This window comes from Myotis nattereri, assembly GCF_964212035.1.
Source record: "Myotis nattereri genome assembly, chromosome: X".
In the NCBI taxonomy this organism is placed as follows: domain Eukaryota; kingdom Metazoa; phylum Chordata; class Mammalia; order Chiroptera; family Vespertilionidae; genus Myotis; species Myotis nattereri.
In genome coordinates this window covers 150810506-150828501 of record NC_138078.1, presented here as the reverse complement: position 1 = coordinate 150828501, position 17996 = coordinate 150810506, and the positions used below count along the sequence as shown (strand labels likewise).

At 57.2% G+C, this 17996-nt stretch overlaps 2 protein-coding genes across 2 annotated transcripts in view; both read right to left on the bottom strand.

Moving 5' to 3' along the window:
* Positions 1–4282: 4282 nt before the first annotated feature.
* On the bottom strand, positions 4283–15749 carry LOC308511997 (erythroid transcription factor-like; the record flags this gene model as incomplete). The annotated part of the gene is made up of 3 exons (XM_081081800.1): positions 4283–4651; positions 5120–5245; positions 15729–15749. 3 exons carry the CDS (start codon positions 15747–15749, stop codon positions 4283–4285), a joined length of 516 nt encoding a protein of 171 aa, XP_080937926.1.
* Positions 15750–15760: 11 nt separating this feature from the next.
* Positions 15761–17996, bottom strand: part of LOC308511996 (erythroid transcription factor-like) — a gene marked incomplete at both ends in the record, with an annotated part of 68555 nt that continues 66319 nt past the window's right edge. Inside the window, 2 exons of the mRNA XM_081081799.1 lie at positions 15761–16129; positions 16598–16723. Of these exons, the coding sequence (XP_080937925.1) occupies positions 15761–16129; positions 16598–16723 (495 nt within the window). The remainder of the gene's footprint in view (positions 16130–16597; positions 16724–17996) is intronic.

Below are 17996 nucleotides of genomic sequence, written 5' to 3'. Positions count from 1 at the left end.
TGAGGGGAGGCCGGCCTGGGCTCTTACCCGGCGCCTTTGGGGCTTGTTGTGCCTGGTCATCGTCTGACCACCGGCATTGCACAGGTGGCACTGAGGAGTGGCTTTCGCTCTGCCGGACTTTCGCTCTGCCGGACTCTCGCTGTGCCTGGTACACATGCTGTCACAGCGTCTCAGAACCACCCTGCACGGCGCACAATCCCAGGGCTCTGGTGAGGTGGACAGGGGCAAGAGGGACCAGGCTCAGCCCAACTTTGCCTTGGACCCCATCCCCCTCCTCAACCTCCCTGTCCCTTTGGGGGAACCTCACCACAGGTGGACAGGGGCAGGGTTCCTTGGAGGTTGGCGGAGGAATAGACCGCTGGATTGGGAGGGCTTCTGGTTGGTGGAAAGAAGCTCCTAGGAAAGTCGGGGGGCCCGTAGGCACTGCTGGGGACAGGGATGGAGGAAGGCACCGCAGGCCCCAGCGCCAACAGGTCCGGACGCAGTCGCTGTGTCCTGATGTTCTCTAGGACGGTGCCTCTTGCATAGGAATCTTCTAAGGCCTGGGGATCGGTGTACTCCCAGGTGGGGCTCACCGTTGCGGGAGGGTAGAGCCCCGTGCTGCCATAGGACCAGCTGGTGTGTGGTGAGCCTCCTGGGGTCCCCTCCACACAGCAGAGGCATGCATTAACCTCGAAGACTGTTTGGGGTGTGGGTGGGTATGGGAAGGAAGAAAGAAGGGAACAGAAGGTCTGAAGCCATCCTGCTTTCAAGATGCAGTGATTCCCAACAGCCCCACATGGTGGCCAGCCTTCCCACCTTCCTTCCCATAGGTTGCCAGAGCAGCTGCTGGCCATTGGGTGACTCCTGGGTCTGAGCCCCAGTGGTCACTCTGGCAGCTGCAGCCACCAGCAGCCTTTTCCCAATGGGCTTTTAGCATAACTTTGTGGAGCCCCATGGGCCACTCAACTAGGGTCACCCCCACCTCCTTACCGTATTCATGCCCAATGAGGCAGTCTGGGGATGTACGTTCCCAGGTCTGCACATACACAGGGAACGTGATCCACAGAGCCTCGTGAAGGCTTCTGGCCATTTCTAAGATGGCTTCTTTGTGGGGTTCTACCCTAGCTAAGGGTCTCCATGGATACCCCAGCAACATGGAACCCTGCCAGGACAGCCAGGGCAGCAGCTGCCTGCATATGCTGCAACTGGGGCGGGGATCGAACGGAAACCCAGGTGCATGCCGTTGTCTGGGAATCAAACCCGAGACCCTTCAGTGCACAAGCCCATGCTCTAACCACTGAGAACACCAGCCAGTGCTCGTAAGAGGGCCCATGAGAGGTTCCTGTGGGCCAGGCCTGGAAGTTGCATCTGCCACTCTGCTCACTCGATTGATCAGAACTGTCACATGTCCACCTGACATTGCAACAAGGCTGGGAAAGTGAGCGAGTCAGGAAGAAAGGGGAGCAGGGTTGAAAAGCCTATAGCAGTGCCTGCTACAGGATTCTGTAGACTCCCCAGAGCTACGCTGTTTCATGTGGTGGCCACTAGCCACAGTCAAGACAGTGGCTCCTGTAAAAGGGGAGGGCAAGGCTTCCACACCAAGGCTGTCAGAGAGAGTCACATCAGGGCTTCCGATACAGGGTCAGGAGGGTGTTTCCAGAGGGCAAGTTTAGGGGTTCCTATGAACGATCAGGTCAGAGATTCCCGATACAGGTCCAGTTACGGATTTCTGTTGGAAGTCAGGGAAAGGTTTCTGCAGAATCCAGCACTGTTATAGGCAAGGCTTCCTGTAGAGGGTCAGAGCCATGGAGCCAGCACAGGGTTAGGTCAGCAAGCCCTGCACAGTGTCTGGGCAGGGGGTCCTGTGCCAGGTGAGGCTGTCGGTGCCTATATAGGATGAGGTCTGGACTTAAAGTTAGGGGGTCAGGACAGGTGCCTCCCACAGATTCAGGAAAGGTTTTCCATGTAAGTTCAAGATTGAAGTTCCCATTGAGAGTTGGATCGCAGGTTCCTGTGGACTCTGTGGGGTAGCGTGTGAGGTAGGGATTGTTGTGCAGAGTGACGTCAGGGGTCATTGTCAATGATGTAAGCAAGGCTCCTGAACTCAATCAGGGTTCCCAAAGAGTTTACAGATGGGGGTTTCTTTGTTTAAAATATATTTTTAAAGATTTCAGAGAGGAAGGGAGAGGGATAGAAACATCAATGGTAAGAGAGAATTTCTGCAGACAGAGTCCGGGAGGTGGTTTCAGAACTAGATTTTAAGATGAGCCAAGTGGTTGTAAAATGCTACCTGGACGGCAGGGCTGCAGTGCAGTGTGAGGACAGAGCTGTCCCGTCCAAGGTCCAGGCAGGATTCCTATAGAGATGGAGTCCCATGAAGAGGGTCAGGCCAGGCATTTCTATAAGGGTGGGTGGGGCAGGCTCTGTCCTGCCACCAGGGAAGGCGGAGGTTCCTGTGCTGTGGTGGCAGGACAGGGTGCCTCCTGTAGAAGGTGAGGACCGGTGATCCTGCTCAGGGTCAGGATGGGTTTCCTGTGGATTAGAGAAAGGGTTCCCTTAGAGCTCCAGTATCAGAGAGGCTCCTGAACCAGGCTGGGCTGCCGTTTTGATAGGAGTTGGGGATCCGGGGCTCCTGAACACGGCGGGTCCAGGGGCCTGTCCAGCACAGGTTCTGCAAGAGGTTTCTGTTCAAGACGAGGACAGGGGCTCCCACGGGATGAGGAGGCTAGGGTTCTGTGGAGCGGCCAGGGAAGTTCTGGACAATCCCTGTCATGAGCAGGGACTACTGTGGTTCTTCAGTGGGCCAGTGTGCTGACGAGCTGAAGGGATGCTGTTCTGCTGACGCTCAACCACTGAGCCACAGCAGCCGGACTAGAGTAGTTTTTCAGCTGTTCATGAAGGAAAGCACCTGAGCCTTCCGCTGTTGTTGACCACAGTGAGCGCTCAGGAAAGAGGGCTGCTTGCGGTTAGGAGCCTCTGGGCAGTGGGGGGCTAAGTCATGGAGCCTGGCTCAGCCCTGTGCCACCAGCTGTGTGGCCTTGGGAGAGACGCTTAACCTGTCTGGGTTAGGATGTCACCTGACTCTGTGCATGCTCCAGTGTGAGGGATTGTTCCATGGAAGAACACATCCCAGGTGAGTGGGTGCATTGGAGAGGCAGTTGGCACTGTGGGGAGCTCACCACCTATGGGGTCTAAATATCCCCCCTAGAGATTATTTTGTCCTCCTAATCTCCCCCTCCTTCTCTACCATTTCCCACAGGGCTGCAGGCCGAGCTGGGCCGAGAGAGATAAGAGATGAGTGACAGGAGGGCCCATGGACAACCCCACGGTCGCAGACCGGCCTCTGCCCTTCTTGCTGGCTGCCTTTCCAGCCCCACTCTTGGCCTCCCATTCCTGTCCTGAACATGTCTTCTGTCCCCTGGAGGTGGGCCCCTCACTTGCACCTGTATATAGATTGAGACCTCCACAAGCAAGTGTACAGAGCTGCTCACGCTGTCAGCCACTCGGAGGCACTGTGACAGGGCACAGGATGTGCGATACGCTCACATGCACATGCTTGCACACAAGTGCTGCCCTTGCCAGACCCACAAAGACCTCCTGACACGCAGTACCTCAGGTCACACTGCTAGGTCTCCACATTCCGTCCTACACAGCCCTTGGTGAGCATCCCGGAAATGTTTATTGAGCAAATGCTGTGCCTGGTACACATGCTGTCACACCGTCTCAGAACCACCCTGCATGGTGCACAATCACATGAGCACAGCCTCACATGTTGCCTCAGCACACCCCGTTGCACACATACCCCCACGTCCTCTCATACAGTCACTGGTGTCCCGTTTCTCACAGTTGTCTGGTGTCATGCACACCATCTCTCAGAACCTCACCCCCATGGTCACCACCTCACAGAGCATTCAGCCACCACACTGTCTCTGCCCATGACGTGTGCAGGTACACGCCGTATCATACACCCTGGTTGCTGTCACACGTGGTCTCACATACTAGTACACTCTTATACTTGCACATCATAACCCATTATCATGAAGGGTGACACGTGCTGTCTCACAGGAACTCACGCCATCACCAGAGAACCACAGGCACCGTTGCACACCCCACCTACCACGGCTCTTTATTCAGTCCCACTCAGACTCACACCTCCAACTTCAGGACTCTGATGATTTATTTTACACATCATTGATGGCCCAGACCAAGAGCTGTGGGGGGCCCAGAGGCTGGGTTGTAGAAACTTCTGGCTCCACACCGAGAGGGACCCTACCCCTGCTCTGAGTCATGCTCTGTGTCCTCATGGGCTGAGTGGCGCCTCCAGAGTGCAGGTGGTGGTGGGAGGCATGGGGCCTGTGGGGAAGGAGCCTGTGGGTGAACCCAACAGGGGCCCGGGGAAAGGCATGAGGTGGCTGACAGGCCCTGACAGCGCCACGGAGCCCGGGCCTTGGTAGAGATGGGCAGTATCAGGAGGGCCCAATCTCAAGCCTGAGGCCACTTCCCCACAATTCCCACCATCGCTGTCCCCAGCCACCACCATGAAGCCACCAGCCGGTGCATCCGCTGGTCCTGTGCCTCCCAGGCTCGACACTGGCTTCTTTTCTTTCTGTGATGGCCTGGGTTTTCTAGACTTTATACCACCCTTCTGCACGGTCCGTGGTCGGTTCACCTGATGAAAGAGAGGCCATGAGTGTTCCCCAACCTCAGACTTTTGCCTCTGTGTCTCCACCAGGGACACCCTCTCTACCGCACTCCTTCAGAGTCGGGAACTGGGTCAAGGACTAGGGGAGCAGGCCCCAGCTGTGGCCCAGATAATGCCCTAAGGAGTCATGAGCTTGTGAGGCCCTAAGCAATGGAAAGGCTGAGGGAGCCTCTAGCCATAGGACTAGCTGAGGGCTGGAGGGGAGGGGGAAGGAAATGAGAAATGGAGGAGAGAGAAGGGAGCAGGAGGGAAAAGACAGGCAGGGAGGAGATGAAGGTGCAGAGAAGAGAAGGGTGATAGGGAAGGAGGAGGGAGTAGGTTAACAGGGAGAAGAGAGAAAGGGAGATTGGAAGAATACAGGAAAGGAAAAGGAGAAGGAAGGCCAGGTTAGTGGGATGGGGGTGCAGGGGGCAGGCTCCAAGAGGCAGGGCGCACCTGGTGTCGCTTGTAATAAAGGCCGCAGGCATTGCACACGGGGTCTCTATTGGCATTCAGCCGCCACACTGCCGTGATGGTTGTCTGGCAGTTGGTGCACTGGGCACCTGCCCGCTTGCTGACCTTCTGGGGGCAGCAAGAATGTGAGGGTCAGTGCATTGGGGGGGGTGGAGGACCCAGGAGGTGAGGGTCAGGGTGCAGGCAGGGCTTCCTGGACAAGGCATAGACTGAGGGTGCTCTGAGGGGCGAGGACATGGCCTCCTGTCCCGGGGCTTTCCAAATGGCGTGGGGTGCTTCATCAGTGGTTCTCAGCGTTGGCGGACATTGGACTCACTTGGGGAGTCGAAAACAATCCTGATGGCCAGGCAGCGCCCCAGACCAAGTAAATCAACCCATCTCGGGAGGGCCCCACGGTGATCCCAGTGTGTAGCCAAGGATGAAAACTGCTGTGCAGGGAGTGGACGGCGTGCCTGCTTGCAGCCCGAGGGTGTGCTGAGGGTAGACACTGCTGTACAGAGCTGGGTCCCTGAGTGGATGGGGCAGGGAGGGGGCATGTGGGTTCTCATAGAGTGTGAGGGCAGAGAGAGATCCCTGCCCGGAGTGAGAACAGAGTACCTGGGTGAGGGGAGGCCGGCCTGGGCTCTTACCCGGCGCCTTTGGGGCTTGTTGTGCCTGGTCATCGTCTGACCACCGGCATTGCACAGGTGGCACTGAGGAGTGGCTTTCGCTCTGCCGGACTTTCGCTCTGCCGGACTCTCGCTGTGCCTGGTACACATGCTGTCACAGCGTCTCAGAACCACCCTGCACGGCGCACAATCCCAGGGCTCTGGTGAGGTGGACAGGGGCAAGAGGGACCAGGCTCAGCCCAACTTTGCCTTGGACCCCATCCCCCTCCTCAACCTCCCTGTCCCTTTGGGGGAACCTCACCACAGGTGGACAGGGGCAGGGTTCCTTGGAGGTTGGCGGAGGAATAGACCGCTGGATTGGGGGGGCTTCTGGTTGGTGGAAAGAAGCTCCTAGGAAAGTCGGGGGGCCCGTAGGCACTGCTGGGGACAGGGATGGAGGAAGGCACCGCAGGCCCCAGCGCCAACAGGTCCGGACGCAGTCGCTGTGTCCTGATGTTCTCTAGGACGGTGCCTCTTGCATAGGAATCTTCTAAGGCCTGGGGATCGGTGTACTCCCAGGTGGGGCTCACCGTTGCGGGAGGGTAGAGCCCCGTGCTGCCATAGGACCAGCTGGTGTGTGGTGAGCCTCCTGGGGTCCCCTCCACACAGCAGAGGCATGCATTAACCTCGAAGACTGTTTGGGGTGTGGGTGGGTATGGGAAGGAAGAAAGAAGGGAACAGAAGGTCTGAAGCCATCCTGCTTTCAAGATGCAGTGATTCCCAACAGCCCCACATGGTGGCCAGCCTTCCCACCTTCCTTCCCATAGGTTGCCAGAGCAGCTGCTGGCCATTGGGTGACTCCTGGGTCTGAGCCCCAGTGGTCACTCTGGCAGCTGCAGCCACCAGCAGCCTTTTCCCAATGGGCTTTTAGCATAACTTTGTGGAGCCCCATGGGCCACTCAACTAGGGTCACCCCCACCTCCTTACCGTATTCATGCCCAATGAGGCAGTCTGGGGATGTACGTTCCCAGGTCTGCACATACACAGGGAACGTGATCCACAGAGCCTCGTGAAGGCTTCTGGCCATTTCTAAGATGGCTTCTTTGTGGGGTTCTACCCTAGCTAAGGGTCTCCATGGATACCCCAGCAACATGGAACCCTGCCAGGACAGCCAGGGCAGCAGCTGCCTGCATATGCTGCAACTGGGGCGGGGATCGAACGGAAACCCAGGTGCATGCCGTTGTCTGGGAATCAAACCCGAGACCCTTCAGTGCACAAGCCCATGCTCTAACCACTGAGAACACCAGCCAGTGCTCGTAAGAGGGCCCATGAGAGGTTCCTGTGGGCCAGGCCTGGAAGTTGCATCTGCCACTCTGCTCACTCGATTGATCAGAACTGTCACATGTCCACCTGACATTGCAACAAGGCTGGGAAAGTGAGCGAGTCAGGAAGAAAGGGGAGCAGGGTTGAAAAGCCTATAGCAGTGCCTGCTACAGGATTCTGTAGACTCCCCAGAGCTACGCTGTTTCATGTGGTGGCCACTAGCCACAGTCAAGACAGTGGCTCCTGTACAAGGGGAGGGCAAGGCTTCCACACCAAGGCTGTCAGAGAGAGTCACATCAGGGCTTCCGATACAGGGTCAGGAGGGTGTTTCCAGAGGGCAAGTTTAGGGGTTCCTATGAACGATCAGGTCAGAGATTCCCGATACAGGTCCAGTTACGGATTTCTGTTGGAAGTCAGGGAAAGGTTTCTGCAGAATCCAGCACTGTTATAGGCAAGGCTTCCTGTAGAGGGTCAGAGCCATGGAGCCAGCACAGGGTTAGGTCAGCAAGCCCTGCACAGTGTCTGGGCAGGGGGTCCTGTGCCAGGTGAGGCTGTCGGTGCCTATATAGGATGAGGTCTGGACTTAAAGTTAGGGGGTCAGGACAGGTGCCTCCCACAGATTCAGGAAAGGTTTTCCATGTAAGTTCAAGATTGAAGTTCACATTGAGAGTTGGATCGCAGGTTCCTGTGGACTCTGTGGGGTAGCGTGTGAGGTAGGGATTGTTGTGCAGAGTGACGTCAGGGGTCATTGTCAATGATGTAAGCAAGGCTCCTGAACTCAATCAGGGTTCCCAAAGAGTTTACAGATGGGGGTTTCTTTGTTTAAAATATATTTTTAAAGATTTCAGAGAGGAAGGGAGAGGGATAGAAACATCAATGGTAAGAGAGAATTTCTGCAGACAGAGTCCGGGAGGTGGTTTCAGAACTAGATTTTAAGATGAGCCAAGTGGTTGTAAAATGCTACCTGGACGGCAGGGCTGCAGTGCAGTGTGAGGACAGAGCTGTCCCGTCCAAGGTCCAGGCAGGATTCCTATAGAGATGGAGTCCCATGAAGAGGGTCAGGCCAGGCATTTCTATAAGGGTGGGTGGGGCAGGCTCTGTCCTGCCACCAGGGAAGGCGGAGGTTCCTGTGCTGTGGTGGCAGGACAGGGTGCCTCCTGTAGAAGGTGAGGACCGGTGATCCTGCTCAGGGTCAGGATGGGTTTCCTGTGGATTAGAGAAAGGGTTCCCTTAGAGCTCCAGTATCAGAGAGGCTCCTGAACCAGGCTGGGCTGCCGTTTTGATAGGAGTTGGGGATCCGGGGCTCCTGAACACGGCGGGTCCAGGGGCCTGTCCAGCACAGGTTCTGCAAGAGGTTTCTGTTCAAGACGAGGACAGGGGCTCCCACGGGATGAGGAGGCTAGGGTTCTGTGGAGCGGCCAGGGAAGTTCTGGACAATCCCTGTCATGAGCAGGGACTACTGTGGTTCTTCAGTGGGCCAGTGTGCTGACGAGCTGAAGGGATGCTGTTCTGCTGATGCTCAACCACTGAGCCACAGCAGCCGGACTAGAGTAGTTTTTCAGCTGTTCATGAAGGAAAGCACCTGAGCCTTCCGCTGTTGTTGACCACAGTGAGCGCTCAGGAAAGAGGGCTGCTTGCGGTTAGGAGCCTCTGGGCAGTGGGGGGCTAAGTCATGGAGCCTGGCTCAGCCCTGTGCCACCAGCTGTGTGGCCTTGGGAGAGACGCTTAACCTGTCTGGGTTAGGATGTCACCTGACTCTGTGCATGCTCCAGTGTGAGGGATTGTTCCATGGAAGAACACATCCCAGGTGAGTGGGTGCATTGGAGAGGCAGTTGGCACTGTGGGGAGCTCACCACCTATGGGGTCTAAATATCCCCCCTAGAGATTATTTTGTCCTCCTAATCTCCCCCTCCTTCTCTACCATTTCCCACAGGGCTGCAGGCCGAGCTGGGCCGAGAGAGATAAGAGATGAGTGACAGGAGGGCCCATGGACAACCCCACGGTCGCAGACCGGCCTCTGCCCTTCTTGCTGGCTGCCTTTCCAGCCCCACTCTTGGCCTCCCATTCCTGTCCTGAACATGTCTTCTGTCCCCTGGAGGTGGGCCCCTCACTTGCACCTGTATATAGATTGAGACCTCCACAAGCAAGTGTACAGAGCTGCTCACGCTGTCAGCCACTCGGAGGCACTGTGACAGGGCACAGGATGTGCGATACGCTCACATGCACATGCTTGCACACAAGTGCTGCCCTTGCCAGACCCACAAAGACCTCCTGACACGCAGTACCTCAGGTCACACTGCTAGGTCTCCACATTCCGTCCTACACAGCCCTTGGTGAGCATCCCGGAAATGTTTATTGAGCAAATGCTGTGCCTGGTACACATGCTGTCACACCGTCTCAGAACCACCCTGCATGGTGCACAATCACATGAGCACAGCCTCACATGTTGCCTCAGCACACCCCGTTGCACACATACCCCCACGTCCTCTCATACAGTCACTGGTGTCCCGTTTCTCACAGTTGTCTGGTGTCATGCACACCATCTCTCAGAACCTCACCCCCATGGTCACCACCTCACAGAGCATTCAGCCACCACACTGTCTCTGCCCATGACGTGTGCAGGTACACGCCGTATCATACACCCTGGTTGCTGTCACACGTGGTCTCACATACTAGTACACTCTTATACTTGCACATCATAACCCATTATCATGAAGGGTGACACGTGCTGTCTCACAGGAACTCACGCCATCACCAGAGAACCACAGGCACCGTTGCACACCCCACCTACCACGGCTCTTTATTCAGTCCCACTCAGACTCACACCTCCAACTTCAGGACTCTGATGATTTATTTTACACATCATTGATGGCCCAGACCAAGAGCTGTGGGGGGCCCAGAGGCTGGGTTGTAGAAACTTCTGGCTCCACACCGAGAGGGACCCTACCCCTGCTCTGAGTCATGCTCTGTGTCCTCATGGGCTGAGTGGCGCCTCCAGAGTGCAGGTGGTGGTGGGAGGCATGGGGCCTGTGGGGAAGGAGCCTGTGGGTGAACCCAACAGGGGCCCGGGGAAAGGCATGAGGTGGCTGACAGGCCCTGACAGCGCCACGGAGCCCGGGCCTTGGTAGAGATGGGCAGTATCAGGAGGGCCCAATCTCAAGCCTGAGGCCACTTCCCCACAATTCCCACCATCGCTGTCCCCAGCCACCACCATGAAGCCACCAGCCGGTGCATCCGCTGGTCCTGTGCCTCCCAGGCTCGACACTGGCTTCTTTTCTTTCTGTGATGGCCTGGGTTTTCTAGACTTTATACCACCCTTCTGCACGGTCCGTGGTCGGTTCACCTGATGAAAGAGAGGCCATGAGTGTTCCCCAACCTCAGACTTTTGCCTCTGTGTCTCCACCAGGGACACCCTCTCCACCGCACTCCTTCAGAGTCGGGAACTGGGTCAAGGACTAGGGGAGCAGGCCCCAGCTGTGGCCCAGATAATGCCCTAAGGAGTCATGAGCTTGTGAGGCCCTAAGCAATGGAAAGGCTGAGGGAGCCTCTAGCCATAGGACTAGCTGAGGGCTGGAGGGGAGGGGGAAGGAAATGAGAAATGGAGGAGAGAGAAGGGAGCAGGAGGGAAAAGACAGGCAGGGAGGAGATGAAGGTGCAGAGAAGAGAAGGGTGATAGGGAAGGAGGAGGGAGTAGGTTAACAGGGAGAAGAGAGAAAGGGAGATTGGAAGAATACAGGAAAGGAAAAGGAGAAGGAAGGCCAGGTTAGTGGGATGGGGGTGCAGGGGGCAGGCTCCAAGAGGCAGGGCGCACCTGGTGTCGCTTGTAATAAAGGCCGCAGGCATTGCACACGGGGTCTCTATTGGCATTCAGCCGCCACACTGCCGTGATGGTTGTCTGGCAGTTGGTGCACTGGGCACCTGCCCGCTTGCTGACCTTCTGGGGGCAGCAAGAATGTGAGGGTCAGTGCATTGGGGGGGGTGGAGGACCCAGGAGGTGAGGGTCAGGGTGCAGGCAGGGCTTCCTGGACAAGGCATAGACTGAGGGTGCTCTGAGGGGCGAGGACATGGCCTCCTGTCCCGGGGCTTTCCAAATGGCGTGGGGTGCTTCATCAGTGGTTCTCAGCGTTGGCGGACATTGGACTCACTTGGGGAGTCGAAAACAATCCTGATGGCCAGGCAGCGCCCCAGACCAAGTAAATCAACCCATCTCGGGAGGGCCCCACGGTGATCCCAGTGTGTAGCCAAGGATGAAAACTGCTGTGCAGGGAGTGGACGGCGTGCCTGCTTGCAGCCCGAGGGTGTGCTGAGGGTAGACACTGCTGTACAGAGCTGGGTCCCTGAGTGGATGGGGCAGGGAGGGGGCATGTGGGTTCTCATAGAGTGTGAGGGCAGAGAGAGATCCCTGCCCGGAGTGAGAACAGAGTACCTGGGTGAGGGGAGGCCGGCCTGGGCTCTTACCCGGCGCCTTTGGGGCTTGTTGTGCCTGGTCATCGTCTGACCACCGGCATTGCACAGGTGGCACTGAGGAGTGGCTTTCGCTCTGCCGGACTTTCGCTCTGCCGGACTCTCGCTGTGCCTGGTACACATGCTGTCACAGCGTCTCAGAACCACCCTGCACGGCGCACAATCCCAGGGCTCTGGTGAGGTGGACAGGGGCAAGAGGGACCAGGCTCAGCCCAACTTTGCCTTGGACCCCATCCCCCTCCTCAACCTCCCTGTCCCTTTGGGGGAACCTCACCACAGGTGGACAGGGGCAGGGTTCCTTGGAGGTTGGCGGAGGAATAGACCGCTGGATTGGGGGGGCTTCTGGTTGGTGGAAAGAAGCTCCTAGGAAAGTCGGGGGGCCCGTAGGCACTGCTGGGGACAGGGATGGAGGAAGGCACCGCAGGCCCCAGCGCCAACAGGTCCGGACGCAGTCGCTGTGTCCTGATGTTCTCTAGGACGGTGCCTCTTGCATAGGAATCTTCTAAGGCCTGGGGATCGGTGTACTCCCAGGTGGGGCTCACCGTTGCGGGAGGGTAGAGCCCCGTGCTGCCATAGGACCAGCTGGTGTGTGGTGAGCCTCCTGGGGTCCCCTCCACACAGCAGAGGCATGCATTAACCTCGAAGACTGTTTGGGGTGTGGGTGGGTATGGGAAGGAAGAAAGAAGGGAACAGAAGGTCTGAAGCCATCCTGCTTTCAAGATGCAGTGATTCCCAACAGCCCCACATGGTGGCCAGCCTTCCCACCTTCCTTCCCATAGGTTGCCAGAGCAGCTGCTGGCCATTGGGTGACTCCTGGGTCTGAGCCCCAGTGGTCACTCTGGCAGCTGCAGCCACCAGCAGCCTTTTCCCAATGGGCTTTTAGCATAACTTTGTGGAGCCCCATGGGCCACTCAACTAGGGTCACCCCCACCTCCTTACCGTATTCATGCCCAATGAGGCAGTCTGGGGATGTACGTTCCCAGGTCTGCACATACACAGGGAACGTGATCCACAGAGCCTCGTGAAGGCTTCTGGCCATTTCTAAGATGGCTTCTTTGTGGGGTTCTACCCTAGCTAAGGGTCTCCATGGATACCCCAGCAACATGGAACCCTGCCAGGACAGCCAGGGCAGCAGCTGCCTGCATATGCTGCAACTGGGGCGGGGATCGAACGGAAACCCAGGTGCATGCCGTTGTCTGGGAATCAAACCCGAGACCCTTCAGTGCACAAGCCCATGCTCTAACCACTGAGAACACCAGCCAGTGCTCGTAAGAGGGCCCATGAGAGGTTCCTGTGGGCCAGGCCTGGAAGTTGCATCTGCCACTCTGCTCACTCGATTGATCCGAACTGTCACATGTCCACCTGACATTGCAACAAGGCTGGGAAAGTGAGCGAGTCAGGAAGAAAGGGGAGCAGGGTTGAAAAGCCTATAGCAGTGCCTGCTACAGGATTCTGTAGACTCCCCAGAGCTACGCTGTTTCATGTGGTGGCCACTAGCCACAGTCAAGACAGTGGCTCCTGTACAAGGGGAGGGCAAGGCTTCCACACCAAGGCTGTCAGAGAGAGTCACATCAGGGCTTCCGATACAGGGTCAGGAGGGTGTTTCCAGAGGGCAAGTTTAGGGGTTCCTATGAACGATCAGGTCAGAGATTCCCGATACAGGTCCAGTTACGGATTTCTGTTGGAAGTCAGGGAAAGGTTTCTGCAGAATCCAGCACTGTTATAGGCAAGGCTTCCTGTAGAGGGTCAGAGCCATGGAGCCAGCACAGGGTTAGGTCAGCAAGCCCTGCACAGTGTCTGGGCAGGGGGTCCTGTGCCAGGTGAGGCTGTCGGTGCCTATATAGGATGAGGTCTGGACTTAAAGTTAGGGGGTCAGGACAGGTGCCTCCCACAGATTCAGGAAAGGTTTTCCATGTAAGTTCAAGATTGAAGTTCACATTGAGAGTTGGATCGCAGGTTCCTGTGGACTCTGTGGGGTAGCGTGTGAGGTAGGGATTGTTGTGCAGAGTGACGTCAGGGGTCATTGTCAATGATGTAAGCAAGGCTCCTGAACTCAATCAGGGTTCCCAAAGAGTTTACAGATGGGGGTTTCTTTGTTTAAAATATATTTTTAAAGATTTCAGAGAGGAAGGGAGAGGGATAGAAACATCAATGGTAAGAGAGAATTTCTGCAGACAGAGTCCGGGAGGTGGTTTCAGAACTAGATTTTAAGATGAGCCAAGTGGTTGTAAAATGCTACCTGGACGGCAGGGCTGCAGTGCAGTGTGAGGACAGAGCTGTCCCGTCCAAGGTCCAGGCAGGATTCCTATAGAGATGGAGTCCCATGAAGAGGGTCAGGCCAGGCATTTCTATAAGGGTGGGTGGGGCAGGCTCTGTCCTGCCACCAGGGAAGGCGGAGGTTCCTGTGCTGTGGTGGCAGGACAGGGTGCCTCCTGTAGAAGGTGAGGACCGGTGATCCTGCTCAGGGTCAGGATGGGTTTCCTGTGGATTAGAGAAAGGGTTCCCTTAGAGCTCCAGTATCAGAGAGGCTCCTGAACCAGGCTGGGCTGCCGTTTTGATAGGAGTTGGGGATCCGGGGCTCCTGAACACGGCGGGTCCAGGGGCCTGTCCAGCACAGGTTCTGCAAGAGGTTTCTGTTCAAGACGAGGACAGGGGCTCCCACGGGATGAGGAGGCTAGGGTTCTGTGGAGCGGCCAGGGAAGTTCTGGACAATCCCTGTCATGAGCAGGGACTACTGTGGTTCTTCAGTGGGCCAGTGTGCTGACGAGCTGAAGGGATGCTGTTCTGCTGATGCTCAACCACTGAGCCACAGCAGCCGGACTAGAGTAGTTTTTCAGCTGTTCATGAAGGAAAGCACCTGAGCCTTCCGCTGTTGTTGACCACAGTGAGCGCTCAGGAAAGAGGGCTGCTTGCGGTTAGGAGCCTCTGGGCAGTGGGGGGCTAAGTCATGGAGCCTGGCTCAGCCCTGTGCCACCAGCTGTGTGGCCTTGGGAGAGACGCTTAACCTGTCTGGGTTAGGATGTCACCTGACTCTGTGCATGCTCCAGTGTGAGGGATTGTTCCATGGAAGAACACATCCCAGGTGAGTGGGTGCATTGGAGAGGCAGTTGGCACTGTGGGGAGCTCACCACCTATGGGGTCTAAATATCCCCCCTAGAGATTATTTTGTCCTCCTAATCTCCCCCTCCTTCTCTACCATTTCCCACAGGGCTGCAGGCCGAGCTGGGCCGAGAGAGATAAGAGATGAGTGACAGGAGGGCCCATGGACAACCCCACGGTCGCAGACCGGCCTCTGCCCTTCTTGCTGGCTGCCTTTCCAGCCCCACTCTTGGCCTCCCATTCCTGTCCTGAACATGTCTTCTGTCCCCTGGAGGTGGGCCCCTCACTTGCACCTGTATATAGATTGAGACCTCCACAAGCAAGTGTACAGAGCTGCTCACGCTGTCAGCCACTCGGAGGCACTGTGACAGGGCACAGGATGTGCGATACGCTCACATGCACATGCTTGCACACAAGTGCTGCCCTTGCCAGACCCACAAAGACCTCCTGACACGCAGTACCTCAGGTCACACTGCTAGGTCTCCACATTCCGTCCTACACAGCCCTTGGTGAGCATCCCGGAAATGTTTATTGAGCAAATGCTGTGCCTGGTACACATGCTGTCACACCGTCTCAGAACCACCCTGCATGGTGCACAATCACATGAGCACAGCCTCACATGTTGCCTCAGCACACCCCGTTGCACACATACCCCCACGTCCTCTCATACAGTCACTGGTGTCCCGTTTCTCACAGTTGTCTGGTGTCATGCACACCATCTCTCAGAACCTCACCCCCATGGTCACCACCTCACAGAGCATTCAGCCACCACACTGTCTCTGCCCATGACGTGTGCAGGTACACGCCGTATCATACACCCTGGTTGCTGTCACACGTGGTCTCACATACTAGTACACTCTTATACTTGCACATCATAACCCATTATCATGAAGGGTGACACGTGCTGTCTCACAGGAACTCACGCCATCACCAGAGAACCACAGGCACCGTTGCACACCCCACCTACCACGGCTCTTTATTCAGTCCCACTCAGACTCACACCTCCAACTTCAGGACTCTGATGATTTATTTTACACATCATTGATGGCCCAGACCAAGAGCTGTGGGGGGCCCAGAGGCTGGGTTGTAGAAACTTCTGGCTCCACACCGAGAGGGACCCTACCCCTGCTCTGAGTCATGCTCTGTGTCCTCATGGGCTGAGTGGCGCCTCCAGAGTGCAGGTGGTGGTGGGAGGCATGGGGCCTGTGGGGAAGGAGCCTGTGGGTGAACCCAACAGGGGCCCGGGGAAAGGCATGAGGTGGCTGACAGGCCCTGACAGCGCCACGGAGCCCGGGCCTTGGTAGAGATGGGCAGTATCAGGAGGGCCCAATCTCAAGCCTGAGGCCACTTCCCCACAATTCCCACCATCGCTGTCCCCAGCCACCACCATGAAGCCACCAGCCGGTGCATCCGCTGGTCCTGTGCCTCCCAGGCTCGACACTGGCTTCTTTTCTTTCTGTGATGGCCTGGGTTTTCTAGACTTTATACCACCCTTCTGCACGGTCCGTGGTCGGTTCACCTGATGAAAGAGAGGCCATGAGTGTTCCCCAACCTCAGACTTTTGCCTCTGTGTCTCCACCAGGGACACCCTCTCCACCGCACTCCTTCAGAGTCGGGAACTGGGTCAAGGACTAGGGGAGCAGGCCCCAGCTGTGGCCCAGATAATGCCCTAAGGAGTCATGAGCTTGTGAGGCCCTAAGCAATGGAAAGGCTGAGGGAGCCTCTAGCCATAGGACTAGCTGAGGGCTGGAGGGGAGGGGGAAGGAAATGAGAAATGGAGGAGAGAGAAGGGAGCAGGAGGGAAAAGACAGGCAGGGAGGAGATGAAGGTGCAGAGAAGAGAAGGGTGATAGGGAAGGAGGAGGGAGTAGGTTAACAGGGAGAAGAGAGAAAGGGAGATTGGAAGAATACAGGAAAGGAAAAGGAGAAGGAAGGCCAGGTTAGTGGGATGGGGGTGCAGGGGGCAGGCTCCAAGAGGCAGGGCGCACCTGGTGTCGCTTGTAATAAAGGCCGCAGGCATTGCACACGGGGTCTCTATTGGCATTCAGCCGCCACACTGCCGTGATGGTTGTCTGGCAGTTGGTGCACTGGGCACCTGCCCGCTTGCTGACCTTCTGGGGGCAGCAAGAATGTGAGGGTCAGTGCATTGGGGGGGGTGGAGGACCCAGGAGGTGAGGGTCAGGGTGCAGGCAGGGCTTCCTGGACAAGGCATAGACTGAGGGTGCTCTGAGGGGCGAGGACATGGCCTCCTGTCCCGGGGCTTTCCAAATGGCGTGGGGTGCTTCATCAGTGGTTCTCAGCGTTGGCGGACATTGGACTCACTTGGGGAGTCGAAAACAATCCTGATGGCCAGGCAGCGCCCCAGACCAAGTAAATCAACCCATCTCGGGAGGGCCCCACGGTGATCCCAGTGTGTAGCCAAGGATGAAAACTGCTGTGCAGGGAGTGGACGGCGTGCCTGCTTGCAGCCCGAGGGTGTGCTGAGGGTAGACACTGCTGTACAGAGCTGGGTCCCTGAGTGGATGGGGCAGGGAGGGGGCATGTGGGTTCTCATAGAGTGTGAGGGCAGAGAGAGATCCCTGCCCGGAGTGAGAACAGAGTACCTGGGTGAGGGGAGGCCGGCCTGGGCTCTTACCCGGCGCCTTTGGGGCTTGTTGTGCCTGGTCATCGTCTGACCACCGGCATTGCACAGGTGGCACTGAGGAGTGGCTTTCGCTCTGCCGGACTTTCGCTCTGCCGGACTCTCGCTGTGCCTGGTACACATGCTGTCACAGCGTCTCAGAACCACCCTGCACGGCGCACAATCCCAGGGCTCTGGTGAGGTGGACAGGGGCAAGAGGGACCAGGCTCAGCCCAACTTTGCCTTGGACCCCATCCCCCTCCTCAACCTCCCTGTCCCTTTGGGGGAACCTCACCACAGGTGGACAGGGGCAGGGTTCCTTGGAGGTTGGCGGAGGAATAGACCGCTGGATTGGGGGGGCTTCTGGTTGGTGGAAAGAAGCTCCTAGGAAAGTCGGGGGGCCCGTAGGCACTGCTGGGGACAGGGATGGAGGAAGGCACCGCAGGCCCCAGCGCCAACAGGTCCGGACGCAGTCGCTGTGTCCTGATGTTCTCTAGGACGGTGCCTCTTGCATAGGAATCTTCTAAGGCCTGGGGATCGGTGTACTCCCAGGTGGGGCTCACCGTTGCGGGAGGGTAGAGCCCCGTGCTGCCATAGGACCAGCTGGTGTGTGGTGAGCCTCCTGGGGTCCCCTCCACACAGCAGAGGCATGCATTAACCTCGAAGACTGTTTGGGGTGTGGGTGGGTATGGGAAGGAAGAAAGAAGGGAACAGAAGGTCTGAAGCCATCCTGCTTTCAAGATGCAGTGATTCCCAACAGCCCCACA